Genomic DNA, 18475 nt, shown 5'->3' with positions numbered 1-18475 from the left:
TGCTAACTGTTTGCCCCTCAGAGCTGTAATGTGTATTAATGTGAGTCACATTAATGAACACCTCCACTGAGGTAACTACTGCCAGTGTCAGTTTGGTTATGTATGTGTACGTCAATGAAAATAAAGAGGTGGACCCCCTTCAAAGCTGAACACAAGCAAAAATTTGGAAGTACATATTGTCTTTTGACAGAGACCCTGGAAACAAGTGACTCATATTACTGCAATCCACTATCTCAAGAAGTCTTTTTTCTCAAATAAAAAAAATCTTTTTTTATGCTGCAGTAGAAGAGATTCTGTTTCTCAAGCATTTTTACAAGCCAGTAATTGAGCAGCACACCCTTACATTATTGCCTGCTTCTTGCTCTGGTGTTGTCCACTCTGCTGTGTGGGTGTACAGCTTTTTGATGAAGGAGCTGCAGAAAGCCGGGGTGGAGAGAGGGAAAGGGTGCTATCAATCTTGCGCAGCCAGACAACCATCTGCTCCCAAAAACACCAGCCCCCATCAACAGCTTGTCCCCGAAAAATACATGCTGCACCACCTCTGCAGCTGGAAATGGACGATACACCAAACTGCCAAAATCTGCACTCTGGCTGATTCCAGAAGTGTGGAGTGATATTCTTTATAGTCGACACGCAGCTGTAAGTCTGACACTGCTGTCATGTCTCGTATGCAAGGCCCCATCATTTCATTCATATCAGCACAACAATACATTAGTATACATGATTTCCATTGTACTTATATAAAAGGATTCTAACTGCATATTGGTTTAGAAATTTGTAGGGGCAGCTGTAGCTCTGTTGGTAAGTCAGTCGTCCACAGACCACAGGGTCAGTGGTTAAGGCTACATGTCAAAAATTCTCTGGGAAAGACACTGGACCCCTAACAGCCCATTCACATCCCCAGCTGTGCAGTGTCAGTCCAAGCCCGGTAGAAATTGGGGAGGGTTGCATCAGGAAGGACATCCGACGTAAAAACTGTGCCAAAATCAACATGCGGACAATGATCCTCTGTGGTGACCCTGAACTCAAGGGATGAGCCGAAAGGGAAAAACAATTGGTTTGGAAATTTGTACACATGATACTAAGCAGAATAACTTAACTGTTTCAAAGCAACTTAAAAATAATGATGCAGGCTTTACTCAGGTGCTTGAGAAACAATTCCTTCGTCTTGAAGAACATTAGCATGTGTAAAGTTCTCTCTCCGGCCTCAGCCTGTGCCTGCAAAGCTGTTATCATTATTCTGCCGCTGGGGTAGAAGGGAGGGGATCATAATCCCCCCCTCCTGGGCTCATGCAGTACTCACTAACTAAAACTGAGGGGTACAGATTTCTTTTCAACGTTTACTCTCATCATTACATTTTTATATGCTTGAATTCTGAGGCACCTAACATGATTGCAAAGCTTAGCAGTTAGAATTTTCCTTAAATATTAATACTCGCCTAATCATGCACATGCATTTGAATTTGTCTTTCGCCTCCTGGATTCTTCCTGCAACATTTATTTATTCAGCCCAATATAAAAAGCTCAGTCCTTAGCGATGATCTATGTCTGAAGTATCAACACTCGATAGTTTTAGGAGGCAATTTTTGTGCTGCAGCCCGGCTATATTCTATCCACCACTGAATAATACAGACTGTCTGATGACCTTCGCTCAATAACACACTGATTTGGGAAACAAAATTGTCCTTCTTAACTCATAAAAAGTGCTTTGGCTTGTCAGGGTTTGACACTACAAAACTGTTTCAACACTCATCGAATAATGATTCTGTCCTCCTTTCACCACAGTTGGATGGATTTTGTAACATCACAACTTACTGAGGAGTTATTTGTAGCTCAAAGGTCAACCTACAAAAAACAGACTTTACCAGAAAGTAGGATACATGTGCAAATGAGCAACATGCAAAATGCATATTCAAGGCTTGGGTGTTCAGGAACAGGAGTATTTTTATGTCTTGAAGCAAGTCTGTCTGATAGATCTGTAAGATGAGACCATATAATCCTTTTTTAAATTTATTCGGTAATGTAACTTTGTGATGATTGGTGTCTATAATAAACAATGCTAAGGTCCAAAATGAGCTGGATGTATGTAGAAGAAGTCTCTGTCTGCTCTGTTGTCTCTGTTTCATCACTTTTCCAAAGCTTTCCAGTGGCTCACAGAAAATTTCCCTGGACCCTCAGAAACACATTCCAAACAGTCCTACGTACAAATGTCATCAGTCCATAAACTGACCTCTGTTTTAGTTCACATGCCCACAATGTACAAAATCGTAGCCATTCACGCTCACATTACTTCCACGGCTCAAGGCTCTGTTTGGCCCTAACTTCTGCAAGCTGACCAATCAGAACAGAGTGGATTCAGGTTAAGGGGGGCTTAAAAATGATCTGTTTCACACATACAGTAGCTAAAGGGGAAGTAGTGAATAAAGAACCATCATAAGAAGCTGTTTTTTGAAATCATAAATTATACAAAACTGTTTCAGTAGAGCCCCAGAAGACAAATATAAACCCAAAATTATGCTTAATATAGCCTCTTTAAACATTTCTTTGTCAACAATCAAATAATTTTCTTTGCGTCTTTGCTCTGCCAGAGTAGAAGAATTGGAACTGCAGGAAGCCAATTGCACCCGAACACCATTTACAGCGAAGGCGCCATAGTCAGTTGTCATGTTCTCCTGGAGGGGTCCTGCAGTTTATCCCAGCTCAGTCGCAGCAGAATTCTGCTCTTTTTTCTGTGCTGTCAGATCGGCTGCCACCTCAGAGGCAATCTGTTATATGGCAATAGGCGCTAATAACATGGGGGATGATAATGAAAACTGTCAAAGTAAAAAGTCTGTTTCTTTGATCATGGAAGCAACAGTTTCCTCATTTGACGAGCCCCAAACAAGCCTATACACTTTGTACAATTTGTACTGTTTGGTTATAACTTTGAAGCAGATTGAGGCAGTTTTTTGTTTGGAAAGACAATCAATGCAAATACACAAAATAGCAGTCAGCAAGTACAGTGTGTTGGCAGAGCAGGTGTTTTAAAGCCTTTTATCAGATGACAGATTAATTAGGCTCAGCTAACTGGAGTTATTTCACATAAACACAGTTAATAAAACATAATTTCAATTAACCTCCTAATCAACAGTGCTCACACCATTTTATAGCTTTCTTCATCCGGGAATATTATCAGTAAGCACACTTTGGCCATAACAATGATAGGATATTTAAATTTCTCACAGTGTTTTACCTAAATACTTAACATTTACATAAGTAAAATACTTGTGAAGCGGAGGAGTACCCTCGGAAAACTATTGTAGTAGTAGAATACTGTAAAGTTGCATACATCTGACTATATATAATGTGAGGTTTTAATGTGTCTTTCACAGAATGTTGTCACAATATTTAATTCATCAGATAACAATATCCTGTTACTTTGCATTGTTTCAGTGAAATATGTTAACCTGTACCTGTACCCATCTGAATTCAAGATGCATCACTGCTGCACTTTGCTTTTTGTGTTTTTCCCGTCGCACTCTGTGGCTTTTACTGTCTGCTGAAGCTATGACAATGGGTGAGTGAAAAGGCCACTAGCAAGTCTTGGGTTTACAGTGTGTGGGATAAAAATGATCGGAGTGATAGTGACTTCCACCGTGATAAAACTGGGTCAATGTAACCCCCCACCCCCCTCCACCACAGGCAAAGCTGAAAAAGGAAAAAAAAAGATGAGGATACCATCACGAGACTCTGTTCGTGGATACGTATAAGCATGGGGATGCTGGAACCTGGTTTGCTTTCTCTATGGGTCAGTAACTGTGTTGTGTTGGAACTGAAGACATCCCCAGATTATTTTGACAAGTTCCTTCCTCCCTTGTATTCTATGGTTTACAGTGTCACTTTATGATCTTGCCTCCTGTGTTGTCTCTCTGTCTACTTTGTTCCTGTCAGCCAGTGTTGTCTTCAGTATCTAGCTCCTCCCAGTCGTACCTTTTTGGTCTTCCACTGCCTGTATGATTCTTGTTATTTTTTGGTTTAAGCTTAGAATTAAAATCCACCCTACAAACACTGTATAAACATAATATGGGATGGGCCAGTTTGTTGTTTGGTTCAACTGCATAACTGAAGTCCGTACAGTTTCCTGTAATGTTGGTTATTGGCATAATCTTAAACTGAATGTTCTAAATCAAAAATTGAAAGTCTAGAAGAGCCGTGGTATTGTTAAATTTCTTTCCTATTCAGAACAGAAACTAATGAGAATATGTGCCACTGTGCAACTTTAATAAGATTGAACTTGTATAGGTATATGCAGGTTTATGTCTGAGGTTTTGTTATTAGCCCCAATCCATCAGTGAAGAAATGTGTTTAGACCCACCAGTCTCCATCAACCTTACCTTTACAGGGTTAGAACAACCCGAACGGCCTGTGCAACTGCGTCAACTTTTCTTGAGAGCGAACTCTCTCCCTCTTTTTGAAAAACACAGCTCTGCCTCAGCTTTGAGTTTTAAGCCTAATGTTAACATTCGCATCCTAACATTCTCCCCACTGACCTGTTCGGCCTCTCTTACAGGGATTTTGCTTGTTCGGCAAAAAGAGAATTCAAATACATCATCAACCAAACAACTCCTGGGTGCACTGAACATCTCAGATTGATTGTATTTAACAGTGTGTGTATCAGGGGGTGGATTTGTAACAATATTTCATCCTTTTAGTGCAGACTTAAAATCAGCATTTGGAATGAATTAGTTTTTTTAAACGTCCTGCAATAACTGTACCAGCATTAACACTAATCATGAATCAACTTTATATGTATTTTTGTACAATGTGCCTATTTATGAGCTGCACTCAGTTAATCCCTTGCTGTGTCATGGTGAGAAAGCTTTCTCTCCAGCTCAGTTATATTGTTCTGTAATGTGGTGACCTTCTGTTTATACTGCGGCCTGGACAAACGCTCATTTATAATTGGCCCAAAGGATTCAGTTGATTTAGTTTTTACCAGAGGCAGAATGAACAGGATAAGGGGCAGGAAATGTTTTGTTTCCGATAATCTTGTGGCTCCCCAACTTTAAACAATGTGTAGGGTGAAGATTCCAAAACAAGCAGTTATCGCACTATGACAAAGTAGTGCAAAAACAGTTATCCAAAAAGAGTTTTGTCACATGCTAATAAAAATAAATAAATAATAATGCCTACAACACCCCTAAGCCTACACATGCAGTGCATGTAGTTCAGCATGCAAAATAATCAATTCTTGCCGTGCACCATTGCAGCAGTATATATTTAGCAGTGTATTTAGCTATTTTTACCATCAGTTATGACTTGGCGTGGCTTAATATTTTATGTGACTGACGTTTTGTTAAGGAATGAGGACTCCTCAGAGAGATCAAGTATGTTGCCGCTCATTTGATGCAGCTTTTGTGACTGAGCTTTTAAGAGGCCTCTCTTGCATCCGGATTATCTGGGATTGTTTGCCACTAACAGCAAACAGGTACAAACTCTTGTACCTTCAGATCTTATAAATGCTAATGGTAGTGATAGTACTGGACGTCCTATACATATAAATGAGCAAAAATGTCTGGTAATTGCCCTGGTATAAGCATGTAGCAGAATGTAAGGTGCATGTTAAATGGATTTGGCAAAGGTAATCACTATGTGTTATCCATTCAAATCAAACATGCACCTCAGTGGGTTTTCCCTTTATGATTTCTCCTTTCATTTGCAGAACATGTGAAAGGAAATACGTGTGACACATTAAAAACTGAGGTGTAACGTTATAAGTTGTGGGTTTTGTATTTGGTCTTGATATGTTTTGGTTTGCACAAGACACCTTAAAGGTGACTTACAAAATATGCAAAACCTAAAAATGAATTTTTGTGAACATGTGCTGTCATTTTTGTGGTGGACTGGGTTTTTCTTTACATTTCACAGACAATTGACTTTATTCTTTTCTAAACGTCACCACACATTATTGTAACATATCGCACAATATCAAAAGACAAAGCAACTATGCTCAACGTTATATGTGTGTATTGTATAGCTGAAACATGGGCTGTTTGTATCTCAACTGATGAAATGTAAAGTGTGCCCCATATTTTCAGTTTTTCTGAAAAAGTAAATTCCTAACTACTTTCTTTCTGTGTCTTTGTCCCTCTTCAATGGACAGCTCTGGAAAAACCCAGATGCCTCCCCTCCCTCTTGACGAGCGCATAGTGGTCATTCAGCGCCCTAAAAACTTAACTTTGTGTGAGGCTTCTCCACAAACCATCCAACAGCATTCATCTCAAATATCAGCCTCTTCCAATGGACAAGTCTTCCACCCACCTCATCTCCACTCAGCTCAGTCCCATTTCTATTCACCCTCCTGTAAATCTCTGACTCTGGAATGCAAGCGCAGATCTTCCCATGTACAAAAACTAAAGGGCGATCAGCCCATCACCCCAGCGGGTGTCAGACACATCCCCAGTCACTGCCATAGTAATGGTACAGTAACTCTTGGCCCACGGCTGCCCTCCCATACACATACTATTGATATCAAGGTGACAGTGGACACAGGAGGACGGGGAGGAGGATTGAGCAACTCGCTAGGGCGCAATGGAAGTGTAAAAGGTAGTAGAGGGAAATGTGCCTCTTCACAGTTGGATCAAGGACAATATGAGAGAATTGGAACTGCAGGGAAGCCAATTGCACCCGAACACCATTTACAGCGAAGGCGCCATAGTCAGTTGTCATGTTCTCCTGGAGGGGTCCTGCAGTTTATCCCAGCTCAGTCGCAGCAGCATAAATTCAGGAGTGAAAAGGAGAAGGAAAATGCCAGCTTGCTAAACAGAAGTGACCAGCAATTTCCCTCTTTAGGTCATAAGAAGAATTCCAAACTGGGAACTGTTCATCAAAGCCATAATAGTCACAGTCAGAGCTCTGTTCCTGTGCCCCATGCTGCCATCCTAAACTCCAACCATCCCTCATCCCCTCCCTCCCACTCCACTCATGTCCCAGTCTTACTTCAGAAACTCAGTCAGCAATACCCACCCCGCACAAGGGATCACCACTCTCACCTTCTTCATGGTCTTCCTCTTTCCCCCTGCTCCTCCCGTGTTGGAGGATTCCCCAGCCCTGACCATACCTGCACTGTTGACTGCACCCACCCTTTCAGCTGTGGCTGCTGGAGGTTGGTAAGATGCAGAGGGTGTAAGGCACACTCAACTGGCTGTCAAGGAGGTGGCAGAAGCTCTTCTACATCATTTTCTTGTGTTCACAACGTCGGGGCAGTGAAGAGAGGAGGTAAAGAAATGGGCCTGAGAAATCTGGGTGGGTGTCTCTCCACGGCCTCCACCTCCAACACCTCTTCTTCAAACAGCACTGTGTCTGACTGCCGAGCGAGCCTGTTCAAACCTCTTCACTGTGCGTCCTGCTCTGGTGAGACTGGGAACTTTGAGAGTCCTGCTATCCTTCGCAAAAAACTGGTAGGGGGATGTCTGCCGTGTACTCCACTGTCCTCCTCAGCCCCTCTCCGGGCAATACAGAGCTGTGTCATGGGCTGCAACCCCAAAGCCTCTCAGACTGGCAGTTCCACCTGCAGCTACTGCAGCAGCGATCCCATAGTGGTGACATACAACCCTCGCCGAGGCAAACCCCCAGGAAGAAGTGTCGGAGCAGCTCATCCGATGGGTATAATCCAAGCCGACGACGATGACTACAGCGTGCGTACTATCTGGCCTGAGGAGTTGGCCAAGAAGATGACCCATTCTAAATCCCAAAAGAATCACTGTGTGGGAATGGGGGCAGGAGTCGGGAAGACCTGTGCAAGCCAAACTCAGAATGGCAGTAATGGAACAGGCCTTGCACTCTTGGATTGTCAAAATCTCCAGGAATATGCACAGTCTCAACTTACTGACCACGCTGGACGACGGCGGCTTCAGCAGGGCAAAATGGCCGCCCTTGATTTTATTGGCAGCAGATCTGGCTCTAGATATGATGAGGGCCGGAACTCACTAAAGAGGCTTTTAAATAAAGCAGAAGATGGTGGAATGAACGATAGTCTGCAGCAAGATGGAGATGCAGCATATCCTTATTCCCCCTCTCCCCGTTCTACCTCTCCACCATCACCTGTGTCCTTTTCCCCTTCTCCGTCTGCCCCAGCCACACTCACCAAACCCAAACCTTGGCAGAGAGACAGGGAGGGAGGACACTCTCTGCCGTCGGCTCAGTCGCTTCACCTGGCCCTGAACTCACTGAACCGAGAGCAGGATGAGGAGAAAAGTAGAAGTAAGAATGTTTTACAGTATGCAATGTACCTGTGTAATCACTGACATAAAGTTGGCGTCATGTTAGGTTGAACGCCATTTTTTAAAACATTATTTTTAACTGCATGTATATCACATAGGTCTATTTGGATAGTTTAAACTTGCAAACGCTGTTTCCTCTTTGCGAGTGCACTCTGTCTGTGTTAGACGTGCATGCTGTCATGATTCGGAGCCCAACTCCTTTGACATGTTAAATTATTTGGTAGTGTTTTTTACAGATCTGTTTGGAAACATTGAGCTTCTTTGGTTATACAATAATCAATATTCATTGGCTGACCACACTAATGTCGGTCTAATGAATCACTGAATTAGGTTTTGTTTGCAACTTTTCCCCCTTGGAATGATTTGTACCTTAAATAATGACTGTTTTTAACCCTTTCTACACACTTTCGTTCTGTCTCTTCTTGTTCCAGTGCACCTGTCTTTGCCACTATCCTCCTCTTTGCCAGCGTCTCTGTCCGATGACACTGTGATGACTCCGGACGCAGAGAACGCTGTCATCAGTCCCATCCTGCCCTTCCTTTTTCTGGGGAATGAGAGAGACGCCCAAGACCTGGACCTGCTGCTGCGGCTCAACATCGGTTATGTGGTCAACGTGACCACACACCTGCCCCTCTACCATGTCAAGTCTGGACTGCGCTACAAAAGACTTCCAGCCACCGACAACAGCAAGCAAAACCTTCGACAGTACTTTGAGGAGGTTTTTGAGTTCATTGGTGAGGGGTTCCAGCCCTGATGTGTGTATGTGAGTGTGTATGTGGTATGTTGTAGAAACTTAGCAAGCTCTAAAAAGTGAATACTTCCACTTAATCAACCATGTGTGCTCCCTCAGCTAGTCAAATAGTGCAACCTTGTGTAAACTCTCTATACACAAATGTTTGTGCCACTTTTATTGTGAACATCCAAGTGCAACACTCTATAGGTTTTAGTTTTATCCCTGTTTTTAAACAGTATTACATCGACCCACTCTGCAGGTTCATTTTGCGCCCTACTCGAATGTGACTTTTCAGAACTACTATGGGCATCCATGCGTTCCCATTCTGAGTCTAACAAAAGAAGTAGTTCTGAGCAAGTCAAACTGAAGGCTGACAGTGATTATGTTATTGTCCAGGAAAATGGAACAGGTATCAACATGCTGAAGGTGGTGCTCAGTGTTCAACTGACCAACCACCAAAAGATTTTTTGTGCTTCATGAGAGTTTAGTTAGTCATGAACTGTCTATATTTATTGGAGCCAAAATGAAAAGACAAAATATGCAAAACCTAAAAACAGACAAGTTACATTCTGAATATAAAAGCCTTTAGTTATTCTGTACTTGATATTATTAATTTATGTCAGTAAAAGTAACATTTATGATGACAATAAGTTGCACAGTGTATCTTCAAATGCTCACAGCTGGCCAGCATGCAGTTAGTTTCTGCTTCTTGAAATAAGCTAATCTGTTAATTTTTTCTCCACCACAGAGGAGGCATATCAGAGCGGACAGGGGGTATTGGTGCACTGCCAGGCAGGTGTGTCCCGTTCTGCAACCATTGTCATCGCCTACCTTATGAAGCACACCCTCATGACAATGACAGATGCCTACAAATATGTGCGGAGCCGACGTCCCGTGGTTTCCCCGAATCTAAACTTCATGGGCCAGCTTTTGGAGTTTGAACGGGACCTCAACTCTGGGGTGACACCACGTATCCTGATGCCTAAACTGAATGGTGTGGAGACACAGGTTTGAGAAAGTTCAGAGGTCAGGAGAACATACAATATGGTTACAGCATAGAAAATAAAGTGGCATTAATGAGCATGAAAGAAAGTGTGCAGCACATTTTAGAAGCAAGAAGAAATATTACAACTGGAAAATATAGGTGTAGTTGGTCATTTTGTTCACTTCTAATGGTGTGAAACAAGACACAAAAGAGTAGTGATTCTTAGACAACTTGGTTAAAATCCAGTGTAATATTTATGTGATAATGTGCCAATTTTTTTTTTACTTGACCTTACTCTCAGGTATCAGAAGCAAAAGAGATATCTCTTTTGTTTCCTATGCCTCTGGCTTTTTGGTCCCATCGTTTTCGTTCACACCCACTCACGGAAATACAGTCACCATTAATCACAAGTGCATGCAGAATAAATAGAGAAGATTTACTCTTATTGTCCTCATCCACAGCACCATTCTGATGTCTTCACCACATGTAGCAACACATAGATTTTACAAAGCACTTTACCTCCCATACAAACTTACATTTGTTTCACTATTTCAAACTGTCACAAGAAAGACTAGAATTTGTAACACAGACCTCAGTCACTGTTTCTGCTTAAAATAATGACATACATGGGTTCTTCCCCTATGTGAGAACTGTGCAATGGAGCAGCGTGGACCTAGTAGGGATGCGAGGAGCATTAACTTTGTTTCCTGTGAAGTGGCCTACAAATTAGCAAGGAAATAAGTCTAAAATAGAGACGTGCACGCATGGGTGAGGTGCTCACAGGTTGATACACGGAAATAAGCTCATTCTAAACCTGTTGAGTGCTGAGCTAAAATCACAACTCTTATAGAGATTGTTTTATACACACTTTAATTTACAGTATATTTTACAAAGGTGTGCGTTGGCAGGTGATGTCCTGCTGTTATAATGTGCTTTAAAACAACAACCCTTCTCCAACACTGCACTACTTATTTCATGGATAATCCATAAGAGAAATGTATTCTTTTAATGTTTAATGTTCAGCATGCAGCCGTCCTGTTATGGTGCATGGACTCATGTTTCGTAAAGAGCACATGTTACTGAAGATAATACAGTAACAGTAAAGTGGTAACATTGAACTTTCACTTAATCTGTGGTCAGGATCGTAAAGCCCAACTACTTTTTTTGTTTTACTATAAAACAACTCTGTTAAACTATAAGCGTTTATTTTGTGGCCTAAGTGTTATTTTCCAAAAGGGATCACAGTATGAGAAGGGGTCTACTTTTATTTTTTCTAAACTTAAAGCCAAATTGACCAAATTGACCCTATATTATTTTAATAGAGTCGGAACGGTGTCAAAAACTTCTTCTGGTGGTGGTGGTATCGTAGCCGATGTGTGCGTTTCTCCCAAACTGTTCTTTTGCCTTATTGTCTTAACCATGTCCTTCATGACTATGCATTATTTTTACAATGAAAGCTTTGGTTTGATCAATGTTAATTGATTTACTGTGAACTCTTCCTTAATATTGTTATGGTTTGGTTTTATGCTGAGTTATATTCAGTGCACAAATCTGCACAAATTCTTCCAGGTTACGTTTAGTAAAAAATAAGAACACAGGAGTAGACATAACAGTATTGTCATATTGCAAAACAGTTACAAATCTTCCTTCCATGTGTGGCTCATAAGTTAGGTAAAAGGTACAAAGTCAGTGCCGACTGCCTGGTGTTTTGCAGCAATTTCCTAAATTTGGGGCTATGAGTGGTGTACAAATATGTGACTGCAGCTTATGAATCCAGCCTCCACGAGCAGGATTTTAATAGCATCTCATTAAAACTCTGTGATATTTTTATCAGTTGACTCATTTTATGGGAAGAATTGCTGATTAGTGGAGAACTAATGTTTTCTAATAATTATTTTGCACATTTTATAAACTGATGCCATAAGCATTTTTTGATAACATGTTGCATTTAATAAATTAAGACTTAAACACTTGAGAATATAGTAATTTTTTGCTAGCATCTATCGTGAAACAGTGCCAGAATTGACATACATCCAATTGTTTGGGAAGCATGCTCTTATAAGAGCATATTGCATTTTCTGGGTCCTTGTAATGAGGAAATCAATGCTCATGCAGACAGACAGGGACACGATGGCACTATAAAAGTCCAGAGATTTGGCACATCAAGACTAATTTTGTGTTAATTATAGAATATTTGAGAACACATCATGTTGAATATGGGTGGTACTGTGTAGCATTTTACACCTGAATTTGTATGATGATGATGATGATGATGATGATGGATATTATATTTGGGGTATTTAAACCAAATTCTTTCTGAGTTAAGTGGAGATAAACAAAAACCCTGCTACAATTTTCTAAAACCAAAATGCCTTGTGTAATTTGGTCCTCCTTTGTAAAATGATTCTGGATTTAGCTTGTTGGATTTATTTTCTGGCTAAATGACTTTGATATACTGTAGGCTATATATTTTTCTACAGTCATACCTTCTCATCATGTTGAGCATACACATATATCTGTGTATTTACTATTTTTTACACTTTGTTTTATACTGTATGAGAGGCTTGCACAGAGTGACATCTTCCAGCTCTGAATTCACAGAATGGATCATTCCGAGTGCTTTGCATTGCAGTATTCCACCTTCACCATTATCAGACCTCAGTAATCGTGGGTCAACAACCATAAACCCCCGTGTTCCTGTTTTTACCTCCCAGCTTTATTTCAGCTGGAGAGATTTCAACTAAACCTGCCATTCATTCCTCCAGACTCTCCAGCTCAGCTTAGGTGTAGTGTTAACCTTTGAAGGGGGGCTTCTTGCTATCACTACTTCATTTTTATACAGACTTTATATGCAAAATAGCTGTTGAAGCAATGTCTTCAATTCCACACTGTATGGACTTGTTGTGCAGTTGAGTCAATGCTGACCTCAGATGTACTCGAGAGACACATTGAAGGAAATTGAACATTTTGTCTTTACTCGTATGAACTGAAGGGCCAGTGTCTCTGCGAGTGCCAGTGTGTGTAAAAAAAAAAAAAGATCTCTTTGTGTTTTGCACTTGAAATGTCCTTATTTCAAGTTGTTATTGGATGTGTGAGGACTTTTTGAGGACATTGTGTATCTGTGCATTGCTAATTTGTTGGAACTTAATTATTCCTGTTTGTATTTTACTGTTCATTTTTAAACATTGTCTTATTTCCTCTACCAAATATTGAATTTAGAGATGTGGATTTATGGGAGTGATGATGAAAAATGCAGATCACCTCCTTCCTGTCTAAAGGGGGTAAGAACTCTTCAGGTATGACTATCATTGTAATGCTGTGCTGTTTCACCCGGCTGTCCCGCCTCTTCTAGAGACCCAAAACTCATGTTAGCCAAGCTGTGATGCTCTTCTGTCAGTGCTCTTACTTTTCATATTGTTTTAAGCAAATGTAATATTTTCATATTGTAGTTACTGGTCCTTGTGTTTAGACAATGTTTTTACCTTCATGTTCTAACTATACTCTTCATAATTCTTTGAAGTGCACTGTGACTAATTCAATGCTGCTAAATATCACAAGAACTTTTATTGTTTAAGTCACACTTTGTTGATGCAAAGTAGTATCACTAAAGATGGCTGATACAAGTGGGCTTACACAGAAGCCCAGCTTTCTATATATATATTTTTTTTCAATTTAATCAAGGCTTCATTGCACTGCTACAAGGCAGTGTTTAAATCTCACACTGTGTGCACAATAGTAATTTCTGTAGCTGTTCCTGTCAGTCTTCCTTATGAGCATGATAGAGAGAAAAGAGAGGGTAAAATGTAGCGGTAAAGCCCTGTCTTTTTGATCACTGTGGTTAAATGAAACTCTGTTGTTGTTGTTGTTTTTTTTCTTATTAGGCAGAAATCTTGTTTAGGTTCAGTCATATTGAATGATCAGAAGATACAGTATTTACTATTCATCTAGATTCCATCTGAAAACCAGTAAAATTCAGGTGATTTAGAATCCGTTGACTTAATTGCAACTTAAACTGTGAACGGATACATAATTGTTACCATGTATATCAAATGTGCATGTGGATATGCTACATTGTTGACATGTGCAGTACTATATTAAGACGAACGTACCGATTTTAAAATGAAATGTCACCTGGTTGATGAACCAACTCGGTTCCGAATGAAATGGCTTAAGAACTAATGAATAAATTATAATTCTACTTTGTGAACATTCATTGTCCCCAGAGGGTTAACACCTCTATGGAGCACAACAATAAGATTAACTTTTTCAGATTTTATTTAGAAGTCTTGACAACTATTGGACATATTTCATCACATATATAGTGATGAAACTTGATTCAGATATTCTTGGTCCCTAGATGACCATGACATCACAGTTTTTGCTTAATCGATCGCCCACATTGGTTTGTGACCAAATACCTGCAAATTTAAGAACGTGTCTTCAAGCCTTAGCAGTAATTTGTGTTTAGTGTTAGCAGGCTAAGGAGTTAAACAAATACATTTTAAACATTGACACGCTAGTGTTATCACTGTGTGCATGTCAGCTCCCTGTAGCATTTAGCTTGCTCAAGTCACCAGCAGGGCTAGTAGCTTGGTTTAGACGTATTATTGTGATACAAAGCTACAGTTTTTAACACAATGTGCATCTGTTTTTTTTTATATATATATATATATATATATATATATATATATATATATATATATATATATATATATATATATATATATATATATATATATTTATTTATTTTTTTTTTTTTATTATTATTTATTTATTTTTTTATTTTTTTATTTATTTTTATTTTTTTTAAGTTTCACTTGATTTTACCTTGATGCTATAACTGCTTGTCAGGATGTTTTTAATGAGTTGAGCTAAAACAACCTGCCAATATGTATTGGGTGTGAAATGACAAATGTTTTCTGTTTACTTTCAGTAACCTCTATACATGTATTGGATATCATGTCATGTCCAGTACTATTGAAATAGAATTGGTTGACAAAACTAATACTGATCAACAATAATTTCTAGTACAATATTTGTAATACCAAATTATAAGCCCACTGCCATACGCTAGAGAAAGATGAACTTTTGCAATTTGCATTTGGAATTTAGCATTTCATATTTTTGCTATAGGCTATTGTAAAAGCTTATAAATTCTGGCTTTAGAATATTTTTTTTTCTCCTTATAAAACAATATAACTTCCCAGCAAACATGGGCTTTGGCAGGTATAAAGCTTGAGAATCTTGATTAAATCTCAGACATAAAAGTCCCAAACAATGCTTCTATGAAACATCTTGTAGCACAAAATAATATGCAAAATGTTAAATTAATTTCTAATGAAGTACATTTAAGAGTATCTGTAGCAAGCAAGTCAGCCAATGTAGGTTTATTGTAAACATGTACAGGCCTTCCATATATTCAGGACTGTCCAGAGGGGAAATCTGACGTTTGGAAAATAATCAGTACTAAAGGTGTTGACTGCAGGGTCATTTCCAAGTTCAAAGGATAAAAAGAAATGTGTGTATTGATCATTGGTTTAGATGTGACTCTCATCCAGGCCCAGCAGTTGTGTGCAATCCATAGGGACAGAAAAGCATTTTTGTTTAAAAAGTCCTTTAAGGGCACTGTGGACAGTGGCTGCTCTGCATTATGACAAACTCAGTTTGCACATGTACGTCTTCTTCCATTTCTTACCTGTTTGATTAGCAGCAGTACAGATCAATCTGGTTCCTGTGTAGGTGAAATGACTGAAGATATCAAGTGAATAAATTACTGTCTTGTCCTCTCTTTTGTTTGTTATAGCTGAATATGATAATGTTACCATAATAGCATCCTAAAGTGTGCAGTACAAAACCTGATGGCTGGATTGTGAAGTTGTTCTCCATGTTACTTTCTGGTAAACACGCTGGAACAGGCTCTTTTAATAAAACAAAAAAAGAAGGGAAATAATGATTAATGGGAGTATGTTTTGTTTTCATTTGTGTTTGTGTGTGTGTGATTGGCCCAAAGCTGTGGTAAACTCAAACTTCCACTGTTTCAGGCTGGACTTGATTCTGTCACCGACTCACAATTGCTCTCTGAATGACATCAGTAGTGTCTATTTGGAAAGTATTGAGCAGTTACATTACCATCAATACAAACAGACAGTTGCTGCTGATGACTCAGATAATCACCCCACCCACTTCTGCTTCGCTCATCATTGCACAAAAGCTGGTTTGGGATTCACAGCCATGTGGTCAAGCACCCGGGGATGGATCAATCAAACTCCAGGCTGCCGGGCTTTACTGTATAACTACTGCAAACAAGAAAGTGAGCAGTTATGGGGCAGTATTGTACTGACTGTGTTTAAATGAGGACCAACTTTACATTTCATGACTCCTGTTGTCTGCAAGCAGTTATCTCACTTTTAAACTAAATGGAATGACGTCACCACGTTAGTCCAGACTGAATTTTAAGCAACTATAGTGGATAATAAGTCGGAAGCATTTGTACCAGTTTTCATGGTTCACAAAGAATGAATCACATGAGCTTGGTCTATATATGTGTGGTTTTGAGTGAATAGTCCTAATAATTATTGATGTTTTTCCATGACATTTTGTAGGGTTAAATCATGTTTTCCTGAAGAGGGATTGTGTTAACTAGCAGCAATTAGTTTCTTGCTAGTGTGATCATCAGGGCAAAAGCTCAGGTGCAGATGAAGGTTTAGGACTGAAACCCTCTAAATTACTAAATATTGCAGCCCCATTGGGAAAGTATGCAATAGTTAATTCATTCTTTAATGGACCTATTGTACTTTGAAAAGTGCAGAGACCTTATTCACCAATGACCTACTAAAATCTACCAATCTACCAAGTAAAAACCCACCAATTCTGGTTTGTGGCCAAACATAAAATAACTAACACAAAACAAACAGCTTTATCATCAGCTGGAGCTGTGGTTAGTTAGTTAGAGCTAAATGTCATTGTGTGCTGTTATGACCCTGTCTTGGCCGGCCTGTGTCTGCAGCAGCCTGGTGGGTGGAGTTGGGGTTAGTAGTTGGATTCGGTTCACCTGACCTGGCAGGGTTTAAACGCTGGGGAATGTCAAGCTTCCACCCTGGTTAGTTGTGTTGTTTGGGTTGTCTGTGTGTTACTCTGTTCTTTTAGTTATGTAAAATAAAAACATTTTTAGCTTCATTTGACATGAACATTTTACATGAATCACAAATTTGTTCAAACGCAGTAATGACACTGATGTCTCCACAAAACCATGTAGGCTTCATGAGAAATATGTGGGTCAGTTCATGCATAAATAAAAACATAAGGAGGATTTTAAAAATAATGGCATCACTTAGCTTCACACAAAGTAGAGTAAGAAATTACATAAAGTGCTTATAAAAAGCTTTGGGTTAAAAGTCAAACAGTTTAATGGGGGCCACTGTGAATGTATTTAATGGGATTGCCTTGTAAATACATCTGTATCTACACCATGAAGACCAAGAACACTCCAAGCACTTCTGCAAAACGGTTGTTGAAAAGCACTGACTATCCCCTTGGAGTAATCCATCATTAGGAAATAGAAGAAGTGGGGCACATGTGTAAATCTGCCTAGAGCAGGTCATTGACCGTACAAGAAGCGGACTAGTGAGCGAGGTCATAGGGCACCTGTGACTCTTCTGAAAGAGTTACAAGCATCAGGTTTGTCACCTGTTTCATAGGAGAGCGGCAAAGAGAGAAATATGCATAGTTAAACTCAGCTAGAGTTTGATAGAAGTCATGGGGGAGACACTGAAGTCCACTTGTAGAAGGTTCTATGTTGTTTTAACTTGTGGAGTTGTGTGTGTGTGTGTGTGTGTGTTTGAGGGAGTGCACTGAAATCTGAGGAAAAGTCAAACTTCCCCTGTGATAGGCTGCAGTTTGTTCTGTCAGCAGATCACTTGTGTAAGTATATGCATTTGCATGAGAGGGCAATAATACGATGTGTTAAACGTCTTTCAGGTCTCACTCTCTTTGATCACACTGCAGTCAAATTTATCTACAAGTTCTTTGGTTTGTGCATCTCAGGCTGAAACGTGTGTTTAGAATCAAGTCAGTGAGAAATCAGGTGAGAAGTCCCACAGCTCACAGGGAGACATGAAGGTCCCAGTGTGCCACTGTAATTAAGCTAAGATTAATTAAGGTTTATTAAATTACTTAAAATAAATGTAATAAGAGTTCAATTTTAATATCATATTTGTAATTTTTAGAGCACGATCGATAATTAAAACTTAATGGACTCAAAACATTGTTGGATTTATACAGTGTTTTACACTCCTATTCTGAAAAGACCCAAAAATCCCTTTGTTATATCTATATATTAAACAATTTTCCACATTTGACTTGTACATTGCCTTACCTTTTAGACTTTAAACTGCAACGTTATAATAATTATGGCAGGCAATTATGAAGTGATTAATTACAACAGAACACAAGCTGTGGGGATGAAAGAGGGACGCTCGTGGACCATCTGGTGAGTAT

At 39.6% G+C, this 18475-nt stretch overlaps 1 protein-coding gene across 1 annotated transcript in view; it reads left to right on the top strand.

The window, feature by feature from the left end:
* Positions 1-18475, top strand: part of si:dkey-175m17.7 (uncharacterized) — a 29810-nt gene that overhangs the window by 5381 nt on the left and 5954 nt on the right. Inside the window, exons 2-5 of the mRNA XM_067494896.1 lie at positions 6143-8241; positions 8693-8995; positions 9743-10002; positions 18361-18467. Coding sequence (XP_067350997.1) covers positions 6159-8241; positions 8693-8995; positions 9743-10002; positions 18361-18467 — 2753 coding nt within the window. The 5' untranslated portion in view covers positions 6143-6158. The remainder of the gene's footprint in view (positions 1-6142; positions 8242-8692; positions 8996-9742; positions 10003-18360; positions 18468-18475) is intronic.

Source organism: Channa argus, chromosome 24 (assembly GCF_033026475.1).
Source record: "Channa argus isolate prfri chromosome 24, Channa argus male v1.0, whole genome shotgun sequence".
NCBI classification, from domain to species: Eukaryota; Metazoa; Chordata; class Actinopteri; order Anabantiformes; family Channidae; genus Channa; species Channa argus.
Note: the sequence above shows the minus strand (reverse complement) of the source record. Positions and strands in the feature narration are given on the sequence as shown.